The sequence below is a fragment of the Oratosquilla oratoria genome, chromosome 38 (assembly GCF_046742065.1).
Source record: "Oratosquilla oratoria isolate Oo_2021 chromosome 38, ASM4674206v1, whole genome shotgun sequence".
Lineage (NCBI taxonomy): Eukaryota > Metazoa > Arthropoda > Malacostraca > Stomatopoda > Squillidae > Oratosquilla > Oratosquilla oratoria.
Window position 1 is genome coordinate 38,570,525 of NC_134814.1, and position 24,198 is coordinate 38,594,722.

At 40.0% G+C, this 24,198-nt stretch overlaps 1 protein-coding gene across 1 annotated transcript in view; it reads right to left on the reverse strand.

Annotated features, from left to right (window-relative positions):
* The window catches only part of Strump (WASH complex subunit strump), a gene marked incomplete at its 5' end in the record, with an annotated part of 57,226 nt that overhangs the window by 19,735 nt on the left and 13,293 nt on the right, over positions 1-24,198 (reverse strand). The window contains 8 exon segments of the mRNA XM_076176201.1: positions 1,305-1,487; positions 6,261-6,401; positions 7,884-8,051; positions 11,876-12,054; positions 12,439-12,661; positions 15,446-15,556; positions 21,761-22,003; positions 22,250-22,495. Of these exon segments, the coding sequence (XP_076032316.1) occupies positions 1,305-1,487; positions 6,261-6,401; positions 7,884-8,051; positions 11,876-12,054; positions 12,439-12,661; positions 15,446-15,556; positions 21,761-22,003; positions 22,250-22,495 (1,494 nt within the window).

A 24,198-nucleotide genomic window follows, 5' to 3' on the forward strand; every position in this document is an offset into this window, starting at 1 on the left:
GGAGAGGACGGAAGACAGAGGTGAGTGGAGAATGGTTTTATATGGATGATGTTGTGATTGCATGAGGAGGAATGGGCGGGGGGGTGGGGGGTGGGGTAGTATGTGTGAGTAAATTTTGACGCAGCCCGAAGGGATTTCTCCCCGTCCTCTCCTTATATGCAAAGGGGGACGGAGAGGGGGGGTCGCCGATTAAATGAAGCGGCCTTGCTGTGGATGTACTGTGTCTTGCGACACTGCTTCTGACCCAGGGCAGTGGGCGGGGTGCAGGGATGACCCGTCATCCAGGAGGTGCTCAGATGAGAGGAAGGGTGGGAGGGGTGTGGAGTGTATTTGGGGATGAAATGGGTGGGAGTGTTTTTATGCCTTTCCCTTTTTGGCTACCTCCCTTGGAAGGGGGAAAAAGCCTTGGTATATGTATGTATGTATGTAAGGATGTTTTTTGGTCCTTTATGGATTTGGAAAAGGCTTATGATTGGGTAGACAGGAAGGCACTGTGTTGCAGATATATGGGATAGGAACTGTTAAGAGCAGTCAAGAGTATTTACGAAAGTAGTAGAGCCTGTGTTAGAATTAGAAATGGAGAGAGTGCGTGGTTTGAGGTAAAGGTGGGACTTCACCAGGAATATGTAAGGTCGCCTTGGCTGTTCAATTTATACATAGATGGGGTGGTGTGAGAGGTAAATGCAAGGGTAATGGGCCAGATAAACATGAGGTTTAATGAAGTTTAAAGCTTGCCAGCGATCTATACAGTTAGCTTCTTAGGCAAATTCCTCTTCAACAGGAACAAAAACATAGGCCAAACCTTAATAATGCTTGCAAGGCACCTCTGAGTTTCTTTTTTGTTAATCCTCGTCACCTTTGTAATAAAACACAATGAGTCTAACAACTCAAGGTTTTATTAGAGTGGCAGCCAGCTTAGCTCCACTGTGAAAAGAATCAATACCAATACAATCGATCACATGGTCAAAACAAACATGGAAACTTCACAGGACAGAATAAAATCCTACAAAAGTGTTTGGAAACCACAAAATGTTAACGAGAACAAATGACATTATCTAATGAAAACACCGATATATTGTATACAGGTATCTTATAATGAACTACACTGAGACCTCTTATTAATGGACGTTAATTAGCTGTGTTTGCGATGTTTTCGCCGTGTTTTTGGTGTTTTTGGTGCTGTTGTTTAGTGCATGCAATCACTATGCCACCCAAAAACCACTCCAAAATTCCGAAAACACCACAAACACAGCTAATTAATGTCCATTAATGAAAAGTCTCACTGTACAGGGATATGTTCTCACCTTACTCTTTGAGTTAAAGGTCAAGCCTTGGTGAAGTGTCCTGGCAACTTGAACCACTAGCTCCCGTCGCACACCCTCTTCTAAAAGCTGTTTTGGGTTGATTTCAATAACACCAACAAGTGTGACATCCATCATTGCTACACCATCTGCCAAAACTGCTACACTATGGCTCAACTCTGCCATCTTGGTTATATGGAAAAGAAAAAGAAGTGATTTAAAACAATTAGAATATTAAAAAGATTTATAAATACCTATCTTCATAATTCTGAAAGAAGTCAAATTCTGTTTCAGAAGGATGAGAAAAGGGTGCTAGGAGAATAAAGGGAACAGACAGTTGTTTTTGAAAGAGAATCTTGTAATAGGAGGATGGGCAGAATATTTAAAGTTATTGAATATACAGGGAGACAGAAATTCTGACTGGCATAGGAGGACAAATGTTTGAATGGATTAGAGCATGGATTTGTGACAGAAAATGATGAGTCTCCACAACATAAAATCCAAATAGGGTAAGGTTACTAGTGAAGTTCACCACAGCTCAGTATTGAGTCCCTTATTGTTCATAATGTAAACAGACTTGAACAATGAGATTAATACTAATGTTAGTAAGTTTGCAGATGATGTTAAATTAGGACACCATACAGGGTGTGTACGTTAACCACTTCCATACGGTGACGCTTATGTAGGCGGCATGAGGAGCAAGTGGGTACTCGATGATGCCGACGTCGGCATCTTGATTATATTTATTGTAGTCGTACCTACGTAATTTCCATTCTCTCTAAACTGGCTTCATAAATTTTCTATGGTTATCAAAATACATGGGTGAAAGAGAATGAACGATTGAGCAATGACTTTATTTTTTATACATACATACATATACCAAGGCTTTTTCCCCCTTCCAAGGGAGGTAGCCAAAAAGGGAAAGGCATAAAAACACTCCCACCCATTTCATCCCTAAATACACTCCACACCCCTCCCACCCTCCCTCTCATCTGAGCACCTCCTGGATGACGGGTCATCCCTGCACCCTGCCCACCGCCCTGGGTCAGAAGCAGTGTCGCAAGACACAGTACATCCACAGCGAGGCCGCTTCATTTAATCGGCGACCCCCCCCCTCTCCGTCCCCCTTTGCATATAAGGCGAGGACGGGGAGAAATCCCTTCGGGCTGCGTCAAAATTTACTCACACATACTACCCCACCCCCCACTTCCCCGCCCATTCCTCCTCATGCAGTCACAACATCATCCATATACAACCATTCTCCACTCACCTCTGTCTTCCGTCCTCTCCCTTCCTTCCTCAACAGACATTCCCCTCTTCCCCAAAGCCCCCTTCACCCCATCCATCCACCTCATCCTAGGACGTCCCCTCATGTTCACTCCCTCCACATCTGCCTTCCATACCTCTTTTACTAGTCTTTCTTCACTCATTCTTTCCATGTGTCCAAACCATCCTAATATTCTTTCATCAACCCTATCTCCCAAATCCTTTTTCACCCCTGTTCTCCTCCTCACCTCCTCATTTCTCACTCTATCTAGCCTAGTAACCCCCACCATACTTCTCAGACACCTCATCTCAAACACATTCAAACTCCTTCTCTCTTCTTCTCTTATGTTCCACGTTTCTGCCCCATACAGTGCTGTTGGCACAATCACTCCTTCATACAGTCTCCTCTTCGCATCCATTCCCAAATGTCTATTCCTCATTACACTCTTTAAACCACCAAGGCATTTACTCGCTTCTCTCAATCTACATTCTACCTCCACCTTCACTCCACCTTTTCCTGCTACACTTGCACCCAAGTATCTAAAACTATCCACTTCCTCCAGTCGCTCTCCCTTAATGTTCACTTCCAGTCTACTGCCACTTTCACCCCTTGTACATCTCATCACCTTACTTTTACCCACACTTTTACTTTTATTTTTTATAATGCGATTATTATGAAGCAACATCGCACGTTGGGCAGCTAATGCTGCCAGACGTGCGATGTGCCCCGGAGTGAAAAGGTTAACTGTTTCGTTGTTTCAGGGACATGGTGTGGAAAGACGTGGGTAACCACACCACTCAAAACAAAAGCAACCGATCAGTATGTGTCAAGACTTTGTCCTAGCAACACTTTGCATCCATGGAAAACTTTAAATTTCCTCCTCTATGGAAAAGGTATGCAATACTTATGTTAATCTCCACTAGCCACAGTAGCAGCAAGCTCTCAGGACTGCTAAAAGTGACTGAACAGTTCATCAGGACCATCAGGAGGGAGATGATTTCTTTTGACTATGATTATGAAGGCATTGCTGAGAGGAAACCTCATTCTCAATGATTGGACACCATCAGGGATGCCAAATTTGTCACTCAATTGCAAGTCATGGTTGATGAAGACCCCAGCTGGTCCATGAGGTCCATTGGCAGAGGGCTGCAAGTGTCTGAGGGCACTGTAAGCAAGTGTTTGCATGAATATATCAGACACAAGTAATACAAGATGCATAAGGACCAACTCCTCTCTGCAAAGATGCAGGAGAACCGCTTCAAGAAGAGCAAGAAGATGCTCAACAAACTGAAGCACCCTCTGGAGAATGACATGCTCTGGTTCTTCTAAGACAAAAAGAACTTCTACCAAGACCAGACCTACAACTCTCAGAATAACAAGTTGTTGGCTGTCTGTCCCAAGGATGTGCCAAGAGTCATGAAAACCAAGTTTCCTGCAACTGTCATGGTGTTTGGGGTAGTCTGCAGTGAGGGCCAAGTCATGCCTCCGGTCTTCTTTTCCCAGGGACTCAGGGTGAGCACCAAAGTGTACATCGATGTCCTACACACCCATGTGAAGCCGTGGATTGAGGAAGTAGCTGCTGGTAGACCCTATGTGTGGCAACAGGACTTGGTACCATGTCACATCCCTAGAAAATCTCAGAAATGGGTCTCCGACAATTTCTTTGACTTTGTTGCCCCTGATGGCCCCTTAACTCACTTGACCTCAACCCTATGGACTATTTTGTATGGTGTACAGTTGAACGAAATACTAACTGCACCCCATGCAAGAGTAAGGATGATCTGATCAGTCGGATCAAGGTTGTCTTGGCCAATCTCTCCAAAGAGGTCATGAAGAAGGCCTGTACCAGGTTTTGAGGGTGTGTTGAGGATATCATTGATGCCAAGGGTGGATTCATTGAGTAAGAGGACACCAGAAGTGTGTTGATACAGTCCGTTTTCTTTTTTACAATAAATGTATTTTCATTTAAATTGTGACTTTTTTTGTGTGACCCTAAAAAAAGAAAAAAATTAACCTGCACACCCTGTATTAGGTCAGGGGAAGATGTTGGGGATAAAGCACAAGGATCTTAATGAATTGTATGAGGTGCTAAGAGGGAGGGTGGAGGGGTGTGGAGTGTATTCAGGGATGGAATGGGTGGGAATGATTTTATGCCTTTTCCTTTTTGGCTACCTCCCTTGTAAGGGGGAAAAAGCCTTGGTATATGTATGTATGCATGTTCAGAGAAATGGAAAATGGACATATCTCAAAATGCAGTGTGTTAAATGTAGGACCACACAAACCATCTAACAGTGCATTAGTGCCAGGAATAGTGCTAACAGAGCATTAGAATTCATTGCTAGGACAGTTACAAACAAAAGTGCAGAGGTAATCATTAAAATCTATCTGGTGATAATTAGATGCATCGTTGACTATGTGATACAGTTTTGGTCTCCGTCTAATAGAATGAATATTTCACTAGAATCAGCACAGGAGAGAATGACCAAAATTATACAAAGGCTTAGAAATTGACGATACTAAGACAGGCTTGGGCACCTTAACTTACACTCTATGGAAAGACAAAGAGTGCAGGGTGATCTAATAAAGGTATTCAAAAAATGTCAAGGGCTTTAACAAAGGTGTTGCAGGCAAGGTTATCATATTAAGACAGCAGAGCAAGACTTGTAGTAATGGATTTAAATTGGACAAATTCAGGCTTAAGAAGAAAAAGGAAAACTGGTTTACTAATAAGAGTGATTAATGAATGACTTAGTAACAATGTAGTGGGCACTGAAACAATTGGTGGTTTCAACCCCTTCACTCCGGGCCAAAATCTCGTGGGCAGCATTAGCTGCCAGACGTGCGATGTTGCGTCATAATACTCGCATTATAAAAAATAAAGTTACCGCTGTAATGCTCGTTCTCTTTCACCCGTGAATTTTGATAACCATAGAAAATATGATGAAGCCAGTTTACAGAGTATGGGGGTCACGCAGGTACAACTACAATATATATAATCAAAACGCCGACATCGGCATCCTCACGTACCCACTTGCTCCTCATAATGCCTACGTAGGCGTCACCATATGAAAGGGGTTAAGAAGGAAAAGGAAAACTGGTTTACTAACAGTGATTAATGAATGACTTAGAAACAATTGGTGATTTTGAGAGAAGATTAGATAACTTTAAGGACAGGGATGACATGTGGTAAGGGACATGAAACTGCCCAGAGTAGGCCTTATGGTCCCTTGCAGTCTCCTCCATTTTTATGTTCCTATGACTGAGGCAGTTTGAGATGCTGTGACCATCAATCAATCAATTGTCCCATATCTCTCTTGCAGGAGACCCATGGCTCCCAGATAATTGGCAACAGCCACCAAAAAGGCCATTAAATCACTCAAGGAAGAAATAATGTATTGTTGTTTATTAATAGTTAGTGTGGGGCAGTGTAAAATGAGGTGATCAGTGTCTCTTACATGATGATTGCATCCAGAGCACTTTAAGTCTGTGGCCAGGCCTGTGTATTTGTACTTTGTGCTGAATGATGTTCTGAATACAACCCAATATAGATTTACCAAGGAATATTCATTTTGGGAATAAAATAGCCCAGCAAAAAATAATAATAATAATAAAAAATTAATTAAATTACATTAACTTGCAGCTGGTAATGCAATTGAAAGATCAGACAATAACAATTATTTTCACACTCTTACTTGATAGCGTTCTTGAAGCTGAGCAAAATCACGCATTTTGTCTTTGTCAAGACGTGTTGGGATTTCTTTGAGTTGCTCTGTCTGAAGAAGGATCAGTTTGGCAAGCAAGCTAAACATTGTCTCAGGAACAATTTGGAGAACCTGAAAAGTAATTATTCCCAGTTAACAATACTTAAAAGCAATAATGAGGTCCAGACTGGACAACTTTTTGTTGTGAGTGGAGATATCTCTGATTCTGTTCAATAGGTCTCCTGAGTGTTTGAGATGTGCTCCACTGATAGTTTCCAGGGGACAAAATCAAGGTGAAAATCAACTTCCCCCTGCCCCTCTGGTATTTGGGGGATGCCACTTCTTGTTACAAAGGATTACAATGGCAGAGCATGCCGACAGGAGACCTTTTGGTTCATAACTTGGTTGGATGTGAAAAAAATTATAATAATGATAAATAAATAAAAATTATAATTACATAAATAATAGTATATTAGATAAATGCATAGGTATAGTTAGATAATAAACAAACAGGTAAATAGCAAATTATAATAAAGTGACAGATAACTAATAACAAATTAAAATCAAGCAAATAATAATAAACAAATAAACAAACAATACAGGAAGTCGTCGACTTATGACCTATGCGACTTATGACTGATCAATCTTAAGACCATCTGGTCGGCAGGCATCACTCTCTTGCCAAATGAAAGAACAGTAGTGTATATATTTTTGTTCATCATAATTTTATCACAAGCCATTCCAAGGCTTCATACACCTAAACTAAAAACTTGATTTGTCTCAGTTACATTTTGTCTTCTTTATTTTGTAACCATGTCTTTTTGTCATTACTGGATAGATTTTTTTTTTATGAAACTCCTCTCTCCTATGTACATCATGATCAAATCTATCACACACGTCTTTCTTCCAGTGGGATCAGATTCATTTTGTTCAATCCTTCTTCAAAAGATCAATTTCTTATTCAAGGAATCAGCAGTTTTCCTCTGTATCACCTCCAGTTTATGTATGTAGATGTATGGAATAGGGGGAGGCTCTTCAGAATGGTTAGATGGTTTAACTCAAGTAATAGATCTTGTGTTAGGGTAGGAATGAATTTTTGAGGATAGCTTAAAATGAGTGTGGGGCTGCACTAGAATTTTATAATGTTACCATGGTTGCTCAACACGTACAGATAGTTGTCAACTTCCGACCAGTTTGAGTTATTATCATGCACTTATAAAAATGAATGAGCTCAATTCGTGTGGTGTAGTACCACTCACAAGAACAAACATTTCCCGCCACTGATTACGACCCCGCACTCATGTGGTGCACCGAATCAGTCTTTGTCAGGATCAGGGGATGCCGGGTAGGGGCTATCCAGAGGGTAAACAATGGAAGACCATGTGGTTTATCTGCAGGGAAGAGTAGAGTTTCACTTAATCTCTTTTGCAAGGCACAGCCCACAGGACTGTGGCTTTACTTGTGATTACTGCAGATACTTGATCTATGCAACCTCTTAGCTATGTTTTTCCTCATCAGGATTCTGAAAAAAATGTCTTAACAAGGAATAAATGTTTTTTTGCTATTAAGCTGTTCTCCCTCAGTAAACCTTTTCCATACCTAATTTCTACATACCTTGCGAACATATGTAACTAATTCTCCAGAGTAGTAGGCAGACACTGACATCAGATCAGGACTTCGGGCTTGGTTAATACGGAGTAGTGGCAGCTCCAAGCCAGATGATAGTTTGAGAAATGCAGCACGAAGTTTAGCAACATTTGAAGGATCTTTCTTGATAGCTGTCTAAAGATTGGAAAGAACATATAAGTATATTGATGGCCACTCTTTTAGCATCAATCCTTTGCTATATTGACATAACATCATTTATGCTGGTGTTGCACTGAAAAGACAGGATCTTTATACTCATCAAACAATCTATTGTCCTGGTTCTCTCTTGAGGGAGACCCACAGCCCTCAGATAAAAGCCATACCTACCAGTACAGTCCATAAGTCACTCTATGAAGAGATTTTGTACCACTGTCATGGAAAAATGAGTGTAGACAAGTGTAGTTTAAGGTGTTCTGTGTGTTCTGGGTGCTGGTTACACCTTGGGAAAATGGAATCTGCTGTCAGGCTGCATCAGTGTTAGTGTTATTCTAATGTAGAATGGTGACCTGAATACTGGTGTGCCAGTGCTTTTCTTGTTTGTCTTTTGAGTAATATTTCTGCTTGACCAAATTCTGGGCAAGTCTGATGAAGTACACAATTTGGAAGTTTCTTGTAGGGTTGTTTTGTGATATGAATATGCATTTTTATACTGTAGGGTCAGTTCATCCTCGTGTTCCCCTACTTACTCCTCAACATCCCCATCCTCCATCTCCAGGCCCAGATCCCTCCTTAGCGCAATGATGTGTCTGAGATGACCAATGGACCAGCAGGCTCAAAGCCCTCTAAGTCCCACTCCCTGTCAAATGATGGCCAAAGGTTCTTGCACATTGCCTACAGAGTCCTGATGGTAACCTGCTCCCAGCTCTTGCTAATCATCTTGACACAGTGCAAGATGTTGAAGTGGGACTTCCAAAATTCTCACAGGGTTAGGTCTGTGTCGGTGGTAGCATTGAAGCAGCATTCAAACAGAGCACGTGTGTACAGCTTCTTGAAATTAGAAATGACCTGCTGGTCCATCGGTTGCAGAATGGAAGTGGTGTTCAGAGGCAGGAATTTAATTGTGATGAAATCCAGGTCTTGGGGAAGATGTGCCTGCATGTTGAGGGGATGTGCTGGGGTGTTATCCAGCAGCAGGAGGCACTTCAGTGGCAGTCCATTCCCCTGCAGAAACTTCTTGATCTCAGGGCCGCATGCCCCTTCGAGCCACTCCTGGCACAGCTGTTGGGTTGCCCACGCCTTTGGGTTGGAATGCCACATCACTGGAAGTCTGCTCTTCAGGATGTTGCCCCTCTTGAATACTCATGGCATCTCTCAATGATACACTACGAGCAGCGTGATCTTGTGGTCACTGCTTGCAGCACACATCACTGTAAGCCTGTCTTTCATAGGCTTATGCCCTGACAAAGCTTTCTCCTCAGCAGTAATGTAGGTGCTGTTAGGCATCCTCTTCCAAAAGAGCCCTGTTTCATCACAAATACCTGCTGTGGCAGGTAACCCTCATGATGCACCAGCTCCTCAAACATCTTGACGAACGCCTCAGCTGCGTCCATGTCCGTGCTTGCCGCCTCACCATGCCGTGTCACTCTGTGGATGCCTGTACGTTGCTGAAACTTCTCAAACCATCCCCTACTGGCTGTAAAGGGCACTAAAGGTGGTGTAAGCTGGCCAGTGGTACCAGCCTGTTGCCACTGCAGGTTGGCATACACTTGGCGAGCCCTTGAACAGATCATTTCCTCACCCAAGCTGTCACTCTTACACTGCTTCTCCTGTATCCACACAAGCAATAACCTCGTCCAACAATGCTGACCTCTTATGTGTGCTCACATACCTTATACCCTTAGACACATTAGCTGACAGAATTTTATCTTTATTTAAAAGAATGGTTCTTATTGTTGACTCAGGCATACCAAACTCTCTCACCAGCTTACACACATGTAAACCTTGAGCGGCTTTGGCAATCACTTCTCTCTTTTTCTCAATTGTGATGGTGGTTTTCTTACGAGCACCAGCTTCAGTAGGACTTCTCACCTGTTTTGAAGGCATTTTGAAGGCACAAACAGTACAATACCAAGGGGTAGGCACTGAAAGAAAGACCAGTTGTGTACACGACAAAGATGGCGGGAGGAGACATAACACAGCACGTGAATGGTGACATCAGCAAGATGGCAGCGCGGGATTTGATTTTCCACACAGTAATGGACACCAACGTGCCCGCGTAAATAGCAACAAGATTTTCCCCATAATTTGAGAGCATAAACAGAATTTCACATACATTAGGGCACATGTAAATAGAGGTATTTCTAAGGTTCCTTGTTTTACTGCTCCTCTTCCTCCATTTTCCTCAGGCTATGTACCTTGTCTTTTTTGCAATCTCATACTTTTTGTTAAACCATCCTTCAGTATCTCATTTAATGAATGCCTTGTATCATCTAACATTTTTAAATACTCGTCCTCTTTCCAAGAACCCATTTTTGGGGGGCACATAGGTCACCACAAACTTTCTACTTTTCATGTCGCTGTCTCCAACTTTTATCATGATCATTTCCACGCTGTTTTTACCCTCTATAACCTTTGTCACATTTAAGTTTTTCCTTGACAAAAACATGATTCCTCCCCCCTGTTTCTCTTTTCTGTTTTTAATCCAATAATTGTATAACCCATGTACAACACTATTGGGTGGTAGTGGACCCCTTAATTTCGTCTCCACAATTCCCATTATGTCTGGTTTTCATCAAACAGGTAATCATTTAGTCCATCCAATCCTGAGATTAATCCGTCTATGTATAGGCCACTTTTAATTTTTTCCTTCTCCATCTTGTTTTCTGTTTCTTTTGTTATGCTTACCTTGATGTACCATTTTCTCAGCCTCATGTCTATGATCCTCCAATAGAACTCCTTGTTTTCGGTCTTTGTTCTCTGTGTTTTTTTCCTTAGCTTCACTTCTTATTGTCTTCTCTCTTTCTATTTCCTCAACATTCATTTCTCTTTTTATCCATATATTGTTGTAATGTTCACTCTTTGCTAACTTGCTTGCTTTTGCTAATATGTCTTCTACTACCATTTGTGATCTTAGTTTTATCTTTAGAGGTCGATTTCTTTCTTTAGAATATTGTCCCATTCTATATACTACTTCTATATCTTTCTCTACTTCCTGGTCACCACATGGTATTTCCTTTAGAATTGTTATTGCTATTTTTCTCCTTTTTCTCTCATGTACCTCACCAGGCCATGTTTTTCCTTTAATCCATACACTACAATACACTTTTTCCTATCTGCTGTATCTCTAATCCAATTTGCTTTTTCTTTGATTACTTGAATAATTGTGTCCTTTGCATTTTCCTGCATCTGTTGTTGTACTATTTCTTTAAAATATTTTTCTCTGCTTTCTCCGTTTTCATTCTATTAATCTTCTGCAATTTTTTCTTACCTAAGTTTTCTTCATTTCTTTCAGACATTGCCTGTATTTTGTTATTTACCTCTTTTTATAAGTTCTCACTATTGGCAGTACCATTGTCATCTTTTCATTTTCACATTTAACTTCCATTAGATCCTTTTTTAATCCCTTTAGTTAATTATTTAATTTGGAATGTAGTTTTAGAGGGATCAGTTTGTCAAGCATAGTTGGAAAGATATACAGGAGGGTGTTGAGAGGATTAAGATAGGAACAGTATCAACACAAAATAAGACTGGCCACAGTACCAAACTGCCCTAGATACAACCTCCACACAGAAAACACTGAAACCTCATCCTACTTTGCCCCACATTAGCAATCCCAAGAGATTAACATATTATTTCTTCCCTGAATGACTTATAGGCCCACCCGGTGGCCAGGGCCAATTACCCAAGAGCTGTAATCTCTTGAGAGAAAGACCTGGGCCAATGGATTGAGTGAAACTGAAACACTAAATTCTAATCTGCAATCACAACATTTCTTATACAAAATGCAATGGCTACATTACCTGCATAATTTCTGTGTATTCATCTATTAGTATCCAAGCATAGGAAATATCTGAAATCAGGGCTAAAGTGACTAGATCATCTTCTGAGACACCAGCCACTCGTACGAGTGCCTGAAGGTGAGAAACCACTTCTTCTACTGCTTGCACTACACCAGCACTGGATTCTAAACCATGGAATTCTGAAACCATGATGAATTCATATTGGAGCTGGCATTATTTACAAAGCAATGGCACAGTTTGCAAAATTTATGATGACATCAAATTCAATTCTCATCAACTAAATGAGGAATCAATTGAATGAAGAAAAAAAAATACTTTCAACAGTCTAGACTTGTGAAACTAACTTATTTCTCACTCTATCCAATCTTTCCTTTATATCACAGTGAAATAAACACATCACATATCATACATTGATGTCTAACTTGAAAGTAACAAACATCATATCACATATAATGCTGTAAAGGTTGAAACAAAGAATCATGCCATTCCCTTCTTTACTTTTGTAACTATGCTAAGCCTGTGATTCACTATATCTGATAACTGTTACTCCAGCTCATGCTCACCTTTGACTTGTTTCAAGGCTTGAATCAACTGAATAATTTTTCTTCCTGCTGCAGTTGGATCTCCCAACCCTAATGCATGAATCTGCTCCCCAATATCAAGGAACCATTTTTGCAGTTTGTCATTGCGTGTTACACGTGCCAAGGGGCGGTTGCCTGAGAAGACTTCTGACAGTTCCTGCACTTGGTCCTTTGCTTTTTGTCTGTACACATCCCAGCGCTGAGCCTTTTGAAAGAAAAATTTACTAATAAATACATATATACATAAATACATGCTAAGTAAATACAACAAAGCATACATACATATATACAAACATATATCTATATACAAAGGGCTTTTTCTCCCTTACGAGTGAGGTAGCCAAGTCAAAAGGTAAGTACCCACTCCCACCCATTCCACTCCCATCCACCTCATGGATGATGGGTCATCCCTGTATCCTGCCCACTGCCCTGGGTCAGAAATGTAGCAAGAAACAGTACATCCACAGCAAAGCCACTTCATTCAATCAGTGACCCCTCCTCTCTATCCCCTCATGCAGAAAAAGAGAAGACAGGCAGAAATCCTTTTGGGCTGTGTCAAAATATCATTTATACATTGTGACAGAAAGTCAGTTTAGCTTCAGATCTGGAAGGTCATATATATCAAGCCTTTTAAGCTTTTACCTAAGAGTGACTGATGCAATGCATGAGAGAGAGGGGTGGGTGGACTGTGTGTACCTCAACCTACCGAAGGCATCTGATAAAGTACCTCACAGTTGACTTATGTGGAAACTGGAGCATGCTAGATGACTGAGAGGCAAACTACTAGAGTGGATCAAAGATTTTTTGAAGGAAAGATGCATGAGGAGAGTAGTAAAGGATAAGATGTCAAGATGGAGAGCAGTAACGAGCGGAGTTCCACAAAGTTCAGTGCTTGCACCAATAATGCTTTTTGTCTATGTTAATGACATGATGAATACACGAGGATGTCAGTGTCTTGATTATATATACTTTTTTGTAGTTGGACAGAGTTACCCCTGGATTCTGTGCATTGGTTTGACCACGTTTTCTGCATTCATTATTACTGAGAGTAAAACAGAATGAGTAATAAAACAGGGACTTTATGTTTTATAATGTGAGTAGTGTGTTGCATCATACATATGGCAGCTGATGCTGTGTGTAAGAACTTGACTTGTACTGAAGTGGTTAAGGATATAGACCAAATATACATGAATATGAAGCTACATACATATACCAAGGCTTTTTCCCCCTTTCAAGGGAGGTAGCCAAAAAGAAAAAGGCATAAAATCATTCCCACCCATTCCATCCTTAACCCTAGATTGGTGGAGCGGGGCCAATTGGATACACACTTTTCGCGCTTAAATTTTCGCGGGCTTTTTTGTCCACAATAATGCCTATGTGGTAACTTTTATTGTTTGAGTTATCAGTAATTATTATATTTTTTCTTTTAAGGGTGTTTTTACCCCATCTGGATACATAATATAGCCCCTATAAGGTAGTGTGTATCCGATTGGTCCAGTTCCTACCGGATATGCTACGCTTGTGGACGTCAGATGGGAAAAGTCAAATCATTATATATCTTCACATGGTAGCTTAGAAACAAAAATTTTGTATTGTATAGGTAGAAAAAAATACTATAATTGTATACACAACTCTATAATAGAGAAGGAATTGTCATTATATAGTTTTTTCAATTTCATTTTAGGTTGTCGAAACCAAAAATGAAACGTACTATATACTACACTGAAGATGAGTTAGCACAGCATGTAAACTCTCATGAGTTTCAACATGGTTGTGATAATACGTCGGTGACAATAAATGAAAGTAATAATATAACCATCGTGACTAAATGAGGGTTCTAGGACAGAGGGCCAAGGTGGCACAGTGCTCGCAATATCACCTATTTATATTTTTTGCGTCGCCAGAGACATTTATTGAATGCTTAGAAGGTCCTCATAGGGATTTGAGTGCTGTCATTACATCCTGTCTTCCCCTCCCCCTCTAAATTCCACATCCGGTTACCTCCTCTCCCTCAGTGCATAGGCCTACGCACCAATCCCCCCCCTCCCCCTCTCACACTCCACTTCCGTCTCTATGTAAGTGCAATTTCATACAAAGAATATATGTTTCACATAGAAACACAATTTCATAAAAGAAAAATAAGTACATGCATTATTTTTACACATTACACATAAAAATTCATTTCCAAAATCACCCATATTCATTTAGTCATGACGAAGTTTTTTTTGTACAATTGAGGTTTTAAAGGTTTTGTATGAGATGAATGGACATATGTAGGTCATTGTTATAATGTTTTTTTTACCAAGTTCCTCTTATATTAGGCTCAGGAACACGTAATCTCAATCCTTTGATTTTCTGTCAAAGTTTTTTTCAATTGTTCATAGTTGTCATTTTTTATTTTGGAATTACGTTAATTTTGTATTAGCAGGACTCTACGAACCCTATATTTATATTATAGTAACTTTAAATGGACAAAAAACACACGCATATATTTTATTTTAATTTTTTATTCTGTGTATCTTTTTGGATACAGTGGTCACGGGAATCGCCAGCGCGCGCCACCTCCACCAATCTAGGGTTAAATACACTCCACTCCCCTCCACCCTCCCTCTTATCTTAGCACCTCCTGTGGTGGGGGCAAAAGAATACTGCCACCAAGTATTTCCACTTGGATCGTAAGAGGTGAGAAAAAAGGGACGGGGATTGGGACCAGGCATCCTTCTCCCTGTAGCCCCACAGGGGACATTCCTAAAAAAAGTAAAGGCACAAGAGGGTCTAGGAGAATCTGAAGCTAGCCATGATAAATTAGAGAATATGAGACAGGATTCCATAAGCATGGTTCCTTTCCTGTATGGTTCTATTACTATTTCTAAGCAAAAAAACAATGACACTGCAGGATAGATTATTCTTGAAAGCACATCATAGCATGCAGGTAATTTTCCTCTGTGCTGATTGTACCTTAAGGACTATGAAGCAGTTATTGACTCACCTTCTCCTCTACTAAAGTCCGATAAATCTGTTGCAGTGAGAGTTCTAAAGCAGATGTGTTGATAAGAAGATTAAACAAAATCATTGGGGAACATTTAAGCTCGGCAAATACCTGAAAAGACACATTTTTTTTTAAGTACTGTACCCATAAAAAATAATGGTAACTTCTAAATTTTCATTTTTGTCAACATCTAAACATACTGTGTTCACCTAAATTCTAATGAGCTACTGGAAATGAATTTAAGCAATCCATGTTTTCTACTTGTGTAAAAGCTTTTGACTGCCATTACAGAATAAGTACATAGCATATGTACTACTTTGCATAAATGCATGGTAAATCACATCTAGAATTTTTTTTTTTTTTCAATTTGCCCCATTAATTGAAGTTACCAAGCTGTTTCTTATCTCTACTCTGCCCTAACATCCATCGTCTGAAAAAAACCTTGTCACTAGCACCATCTTTTGTTGATGACATACAAGGGTAATCCCAAAAGGTCTCTATAAAATATTTTGAAATCACAGAGAAGTTAATAATATTTACATAATTTTAAAGCTTGAACATTTATCTATCTTTCTACAGAATTTTCATTTCAGTCAATGCATTTTTGTAGGTGCTGTGGCATACCAGCTCACTGCCATGTCATTGATATGCGTTGAACCTCATCTTTCACCTTGTCATTGACTTCATGGCTTTGGGGACCACAACAAATGCTGATAGGTACCATGAGACACTGAAAAAGCTCAATCGGGCAATTCAGAATTGGAGAAGAGGAATGTTGAGCAAAGGAGTAGGCATTCTCTACAACAGTTTGATGGACAACATGGGGGCTAGCACTGTTGTGGAGAATGCCTTTGCTCAACACTCCTCTTCTCCAGTTCTGAATTGCCTGTCTGAGCTTTTTTGGTGTCTCACACCACCTGTCAGCATTCATTGTGGTCCCTGAAGCCATGAAGTCGACAATGAAGTGAAAGATGAGGTTCAACACTTCCTCAATGACATGGCAGTGAGCTGATACGACATGGGCATACAAAAACTGCCACACATGAATGAACCACCGAGCTGTCAACAGTGTCAACTGGAGTTCTGTAGGCTGCCAAATAAGATGAAAATTCTCAATAGTACAAGTAAAGCAAGAGGCCTAAATTGTATTGAGTGGGAGTCAAATCATAGACATGGAAAGAGAGACGAGTTTTAATAAAATTTGTGGAAGAAAGAATTCATGGAATTAAGGACAGAGATTATAGATTTAAGGAAAGACTATTTCAAAGTAGACAGAGAAGTATGTGATAAAAAAAAAAAAAAAAGGCAAATAAATAATGAGCCAAGTGAATTAAAAAAAGGAACTAATTGAGGTTACATGTGAAAATGAAAAAATAAAATCAATACCACCAGTAGTGAGGATAATAAAAGAGAGAAAAAAGAGAGAGAAAAAAAGAGGTAAATCACAAAATACAGGGAATGTCTGAAAGAAATGAAGAAAACTTAGGTGAGGAAAATTTGCAGATTAAGAAATGGAATGAAAACAGAAAAAACGAAGAGACAGCTTTTAAAGAAATAGCACAACAACAAATGCAAGAGAATACAAAGGGCACAATTATTCAAGTAATCAAAGAAAAAGCAAATTGGGTCAGAGATACAGCAGATAGGAAAAAGTGTATTGTAGTATATGGATTAAAGGAAAAACATGGTCTGGTTAGGTACTTGGGAGAAAAAGCAGAAAAAAAAAGCAAAAACAATTCTAAAAGAATACAAGATGATGACCAAGAAGAAGAGAAATATATAGAAGTAGTATATAGAATGGGACAATATTCTAAAGAAAGAAATCGACCTCTAAAGATAAAACTAAGATCACAAATGGTAGCAGAGGACATACCGGTACTAGCAAAATCAGGTAAGTTAGGAAAGAGTAAACATTATAACAATATATGGATAAAAAGAGAAATGAATGTTGAGGAAAGAGAGAGAAGACACTAAGAGGTGAAGCTAAAAAAAAAAAAAAAAAAAAAAAAAAAAAAATGGAGAATATATAGATCAAAAGCAGTTCTACTGGAGAGTTTTAGACATGAGGATGAGAAAATGGTACACCAAGGTAAGTGAAATGAAAGGAACAGAAAACAAGATGGAGAAGGACAAATTGAAAGTAGCCTATACTAACATTGACGGATTGATCTCAGGATTGAGTGAACTAAATGATTACCTGTCAAAAGAAAACCAGACATAATGGGAATTGTGGAGATAAAATTAAGGGGTCCACTACCACCAGTGTTGGACATGGGTTATATAATTACTGGATTAAAAACAGAAATGAGACACAGGGTGTGGAAGAAAAACTTAAATGTGACAAAGGTTACTGTGGGTAAAAACAGTGTGGACATGATCATGATAAAAGTTGAAGACACTGACATGAAAAGTAGAAAGTTTGTGGTGATTTATGTCCCCCCAAAAATGGGCTTTTGGAAAGAGGGCAAGCATTAAAAAATGTTAGATGATACAAGGCGATCATTAAATGAGATGCTGAAGGATGGAGGTAACCTGGTATTCATTGGAGATTTTAAATGCAAGGAAATCTGTTGGGAACAGATGACAGTGAAAAGTGGAGAGGATCTACGGGAAAATGTATTACTTGATATGACTATAGAACTTACAATGACACAATGGGTAAAATAAAATACCAGATATAAAAGTAATGAAGAACCATTGAGACTGGATATGATATTTCAACAACTTCATCTCTCTTCCTCCCACCATTCACTTACTTTCCTTCTATTCTTTCCCACCCTCCTTGTCCCACACATCATCTATACATGCTTTGTCACTTCCTCCTTGAAACATCCCCATTTTTCTACTCCTACTTCCCTTTTATCATTCAACACCTCCCACATTTCTCTCAGCTTGCATTATAGTTGGGAATGGTGAGAGCAGGTGATGTAAGGTGAAGGTGGGGCTGTACCAAGATTGTTAGTTCATCATGGTTGTTCAATGTAAACAAAGATCGAGTGGTACAGGAGGTAAATGCAAGGGTGATGGGCTGGGGACTGGAGATGGTTAGCGAGAGCGGAGGGAAGTAGGTGAGCCAGTTGCTGTTGTTGTTGTTCCCTAGACTGTTTTGCCAAGCAATTCCATCTCCTTGAGGAATGCCATGGCTGGAACAGTTTTTCCACAAATCCTTTATAGAGTGTATACTGTGTTGCTGGTATGCATGAATATGTACAATGCAGTCTTCCATGATGTGTTGTATGGTATGAGGTAAAATATTGCCTCCTGTATAGTTGTCTGCAATGCTGTCATCCAGTCTCTTCTGGTTACTTAGAAGGGCTGGATGGTGGTCACACTGCAGTCTGGCCAGGTGGACCCTGTCCTCTTGGGGGAAAGAGGGTTCAGAGGGATGGATATCAGGGGGTCTGGCCTGCAGTGATGTATTGTCTTTCAATTTGTTGATGGATCAGTGAACTATACGATTATGGATACTCTTCTCAAGGCTGGTGTATGGTGGTTGAGGATGAAGAGAAGAGAGTATTTGTGTGTGATGTAGGTGTTTGGGTGTTGTTTTGATGCTTCTTGGCATGTGTGGGTGTTCTGCCATGTAGTGTAGTGGGTATGCTGTGTTTGTGGAGGCTGCAGAAAGTGTTTTGTGCTTCTCATGCCAAGGTGATCTTTTGACTTTGAGGACTTTCATTTCATGGTGTAGATGGTCTGTAGGTATTGTATTACAGGTAAGCCAGTTGTTTTGTTTGCTAATGACATTGGGTTTGTGGCCAGGTCAGAGGAGTCTATGGCTTTTAGTATCAGAGTTTGTGAAGGTATCTGACTGGAGGAAACTGAAGGTGAAAGTAGGTAAAAATGTGATAAGACGTACAAGGGGTACTTACCTAATTTACCTATTTGTAGTACACAGGGAAAGGAGCAATGCTCATTGGGTCCAGTCTCCTATTATCCCAATTCATCATACCTAACCTCAAATTCATGTACAGTCTTAATTTAATCTATATCCTTCATTTCCAAATATATTTTGATTTCAATTTATGTATTGTCCACCTTGGGCTATATCACCTATTCCAAGAATCTATGTATCTATATGGAAAATTTTATTTCTTCACATCCTTTAGACATGTAGTCTTTCTAAATTTGTTCTGATGATTTCATAAAGCCCTCCCATCCTTAATCAAGAGAGTTCTTCTGTCAATGTAATCTATCCCTTTTAATGACCTGAATACTATAATCATATCACCTCTTTCTCTTTGTTCTTTCAAAATTAGCACACCCAGTGCCATATGTAGAGTCTTTCCTCATGTCGCTTATCTGCCAGGCTGGGAACCAGTCTGGGTTCTACCTTGCTTATATCCTTTAATTTATGTAGAGACCATACCACTGATGCCTATTCCAGTCTTAGACTGATCAGGGTTTTAATTAATTATTTCATCATTTCTTCATGCACGTAGTGAAAAGCCACTTTGATCTTCTACAGCAGTTCACATGTCTCTCCCTCAACCTTGTTGATATGTCTGTCAGGTGACAGGTTATCTTTAATCAACACTCCCAAATCTTTCTCCCCTTTAATGGTATGGGCAGTAGTGAGTTGGAGGCAAGAGTTAAAGGAGAAAGGCTAGAGGAAGTGAATAGGTTTAAGTATTTAGGGTCACATGTAGTAAGGAATGCAGGAGTGGGAGGTAGAAGTAAACTGTAGAGCAAAAGAAGCAAGTAGCTGTCTTTGGGGAGTGGAAAGTGTCATGAGAAATAGGTGTTTGGGGATGTATGCAAAGAGAAGACTTTGTGAAGGGGTAATTGTACCTACAACACTGTATGGGCCAGAGACCTGGAATGTAAGGTGGGCAGAAAGGGGATGATTAAATGTGTTGAAGATGAAGTGTTTGAGAAATATGGTGGGAGTTACAAGGATGGATTGAGCAATAATGAGGAAGCGAGGAGGGCAAGGATGATCCTTCATCTGCAAGACGCTAAGATAAAAGGGAAACACATGGGTGATGGATAGGAGTGGGATGGGTGAATGACTTGCCTGGCTACCTTCCTTACAAGGGGATTAAAAGCCCTTTGATATATGAGTAATATAATTGGTGGTAGTTTAGGAGGATATGTGAGAGGAAGTTAAAAGTAAACACAAGCAAAAGTAAGATGATTTGCTGTGCAAGGGGAGAGTCAGTGTGTTTGAGGGATAGAGGAAGTGGAGAGTTTTAAGTATTTGGGTTTGCATGTAGGAGGGATTGGAGGAAAGGTGGAGAAATATATAGCAAGAGAAACAAGCAAGTGTCTGAAGAGAATGAAAAATGTCCGGAAAAATGTATTAGGGGATGAATACAAAAAGAAGACCAGGGAGTGATTGTGATTACAACACTGTATTGTGCAGAGACTTGGAATTTAAAGGAACTGAGAAAGGAAGAACCTAAATATGTTTATGCTTAAGTGTTTGAGATAAGAGGGAGGGTGGAGGGGTGTGGAGTGTATTCAGGGATGGAATGGGCGGAAATGATTTTATGTTTTTCCCTTTTTGGCTACCTCCCTTGTAAGGGGGAAAAAGCCTTGGTATATGTATGTATGTATGTTTGAGAAGTACTGTTTCTGACTCAAGGCAGTGGGCAGGAGACAGGGATGACCCTCCATCCACAAGGATGGATGGGGTGGGAGTGGGTGCATGCCTTTTGACTTGGCCATTTCACTTATAAAGGGTAAAAACTCTTGGTATATAGATACATAGTTTGAGAAATATGGTAAGGGTTAACCACTTCACTCCAGGCCAAAATCTTGCAGGCAGCATTAGCTGCCAGACGTACGATGTAGTGTCATAATACTCGCATTATAAAAAATAAAGTCACGGCCGTATCGATTGTTCTCTCTTTCACCCATGAATTTTTATAACCATAGAAAATATGATGAAGCCAGTTTACAGAGTATGGGCGTCACGCAGGTACGACTACAATAAATATAATCAAGACACCGACGTCGGCATCCTCGCGTACCCACTTGCTCCTCATGACGCCTACGTAAGCGTCACCGTATGGAAGGGGTTAAGAGGGTGGATAAGATTGGAAATATGGAAGTGAGGAAAAAAGTAGGGATGGAAAGAGCTACCAGATAGGGTTGATCAAAGAATGTTGGAAAGGTTTAGATAATGGAAAGAATGAGTGAAGAAAGACTAACAAAAAGAGTGTGGAAGGTGAGGGCTTTTTGGTTTATGTATGCTAGTATATAAAATGCTGATAAACCTGAGATCACAACAGTAAATCATCATTATACCACCCATGAAAAAAAAAATTATTAAATGAATGAACACAGTAGCTGAAAGTTTTCTCAACATCTTACCTGATCCCTCACAACCTTGGCTCGCTTATTGTTTTGTCCCCCTGTCTTGATAAGGGGAGCCATATGTAGAACAGACCATCTCAGTGCAACATTGCACTCTCGTAGAAGATTGAGCAACTTATTACTGTGGCCTAAAATGCTTACTTCAGTCAGGGTACCCTCAGCTAAAAGCTGACTTGTTTGACGAACTAATTTGTTAATTTTGGCTCCAGTCTTGGTTGCTTGTTCACGAATGTTTTGGGTCTGCCAGGAGAATGCATGGGATGACAAGTTATAACTGGCACATGTAAGGTTATCAGTAGGCATTCAATAAACTGCAAAAAGACATTCTTAACACTGTGGATGATTAAAATAAATAACCCTAATACTTTGTAATCAAACTATGACTTTCTTTAGTTTAAATAGAAATGTAACTTACACTGTCAAAACAAAATCTTTACAGTAAATAATCAGGATTAACATTTGAACACATCCCATTACTATACAAACCTCAAGAGTATTGTTGAGTGCTTGCTTGGCAGCTTTAAATGGTTCCCAAGCATCAATCAGATTTGTTGTCATGCCCATATAGATGCTGATCACCCAATTGTCTGAAAAATATTTGTCCACAATTTCCCTCATTCTGGCTGTCTGAGACTGAAGAATGTTCGAAGCAAAAAAGAGGCAAACATACAGCATGGCAGCCTGGGTACTCAATGCAGTTGACCGATGTTCTGGAGAAGGGTAGGCTTGTACCTATTTTAATGGAATATAAATATATATGAGAAGAAAAAAATTACATTCAAGAAGTGTACATATGTATGTGTATACCAATGGCCTCCCCCCCTTGTATTGGGCAGGGGTGGGGAGTAAGTAAAAGCATGCCTTGACTATTCACGGGAGAAAAATAGAGTTAGATAAATATGCACTCCACCCCATTTAGTTGCCACTTAGGGCATACAGGTCATGATTGGCTTATGACTGATATCAGTTATGACCAACCAGTCCTAAGTCAAACATTATGAAGTTTTAATCTTTTCTTGAACTTTTTAAACCAGCCAGTACTTGCTATAAATTCTTAACTGTAATCTTCCCCAGCACATTCCTTGAGTCTCAAATAGACTTAGCTTTCATCTGCACAGTATAAAAAGGCTTAGTGGTGTTCGGTTTTTAATCTGATCTTCCATCCAAGCGTTCAGCAATTTCTCCATTTCATGGATGGGCCGGGTCTGTTTCTTCATTATAAATGTTGGTTGCATGGGTGCAGAACCTTTCACAGCTTCACAAATCCTTTATGTATCCTTCAGAATTGTAGACACAGTAGAATGTGATAACTTCAGATCACATGTGATCACATAAACTTTCTTTCCTCATTTGTACTGTTTAATCACCATAATTTTTGTGTTGAGACCAATGGGCCTTCTTTCACTTTTGGGAGGTTGAGAAATTGACAAAGACTTCCCTTTAGTAGACATCTTGGGGGGGGTGAAGAAATTTTTTTAAGACACGAGATGCAAATGGACATAGAAAGTATTTTAGGGAGTTGCTAAATGTGAAGGAGGATAGGGTGGGAAAGGTAGTTGCAGTGGGAAGTTCCAAGAAAATAACTGTGGTGAATGAGGAAAATGAAAGATGAATAAGAAAAGATGAGGTGAAAGCAGTATTGAAATGATGACAGCAGGTAAGGCACCTGGGTTAGATGGGTGTCATGTGGTGTGTCTAAAAAAGGGAGGTGCAGTGATGGTGGACTGGCTGGTGATGTTGTTTAATGTTTGTCTAAAAGAGGGTAGAGTACCGGAGAACTAAAGGAGTGCCATCAGCAAACAACAACTGGGTTATCTTCCACTTTTCTCCATTTTCTTTAACCATCTCCAATCCCTGACCCACTACCCTTGCATTTACCTCTTACGCCACCCCATCCACGTATAAATTGAACACCCAGGGCGATATAACACATCCCTGACGAAGTCCCACTTTTACCTCAAACCACTCTCTCCATTTCTAATCCTAATACAGGTTCTACTACTTTTGTAAAAACTCTTGACTGCTCTTAACAGCTTTCCTCCTATCCCATATATTTGCAATACCTCCCACAGTGCCTTAATGTCTACCCTATCATAAGCCTTTTCCAGATCCATAAAAGCCAAAAAAACGTCCTTACCTTTTCCTGTAGCTTTCTCACATATGTCTTACCACAAAAATCTGATCTACACAACCCCTACCTGTCCTAAACCCACACTGTTCCTCACCAATTACTCCCTCAGTTCCTCTCCTAGTCCTCTCAATCAAGACCCTCCCATAAGCCTTCCCAACTACACTTAACAAGCTGATCCCTCTGAAACTACTACACTTGCACTTGTCCCCTTTTCCCTTGTAAAGCAGAACTATACGGGCACTCCTCCAATCCTCTGGTACTCTACCCTCTCTTAAACAAACATTAAATAACCTCACCAGCCAGT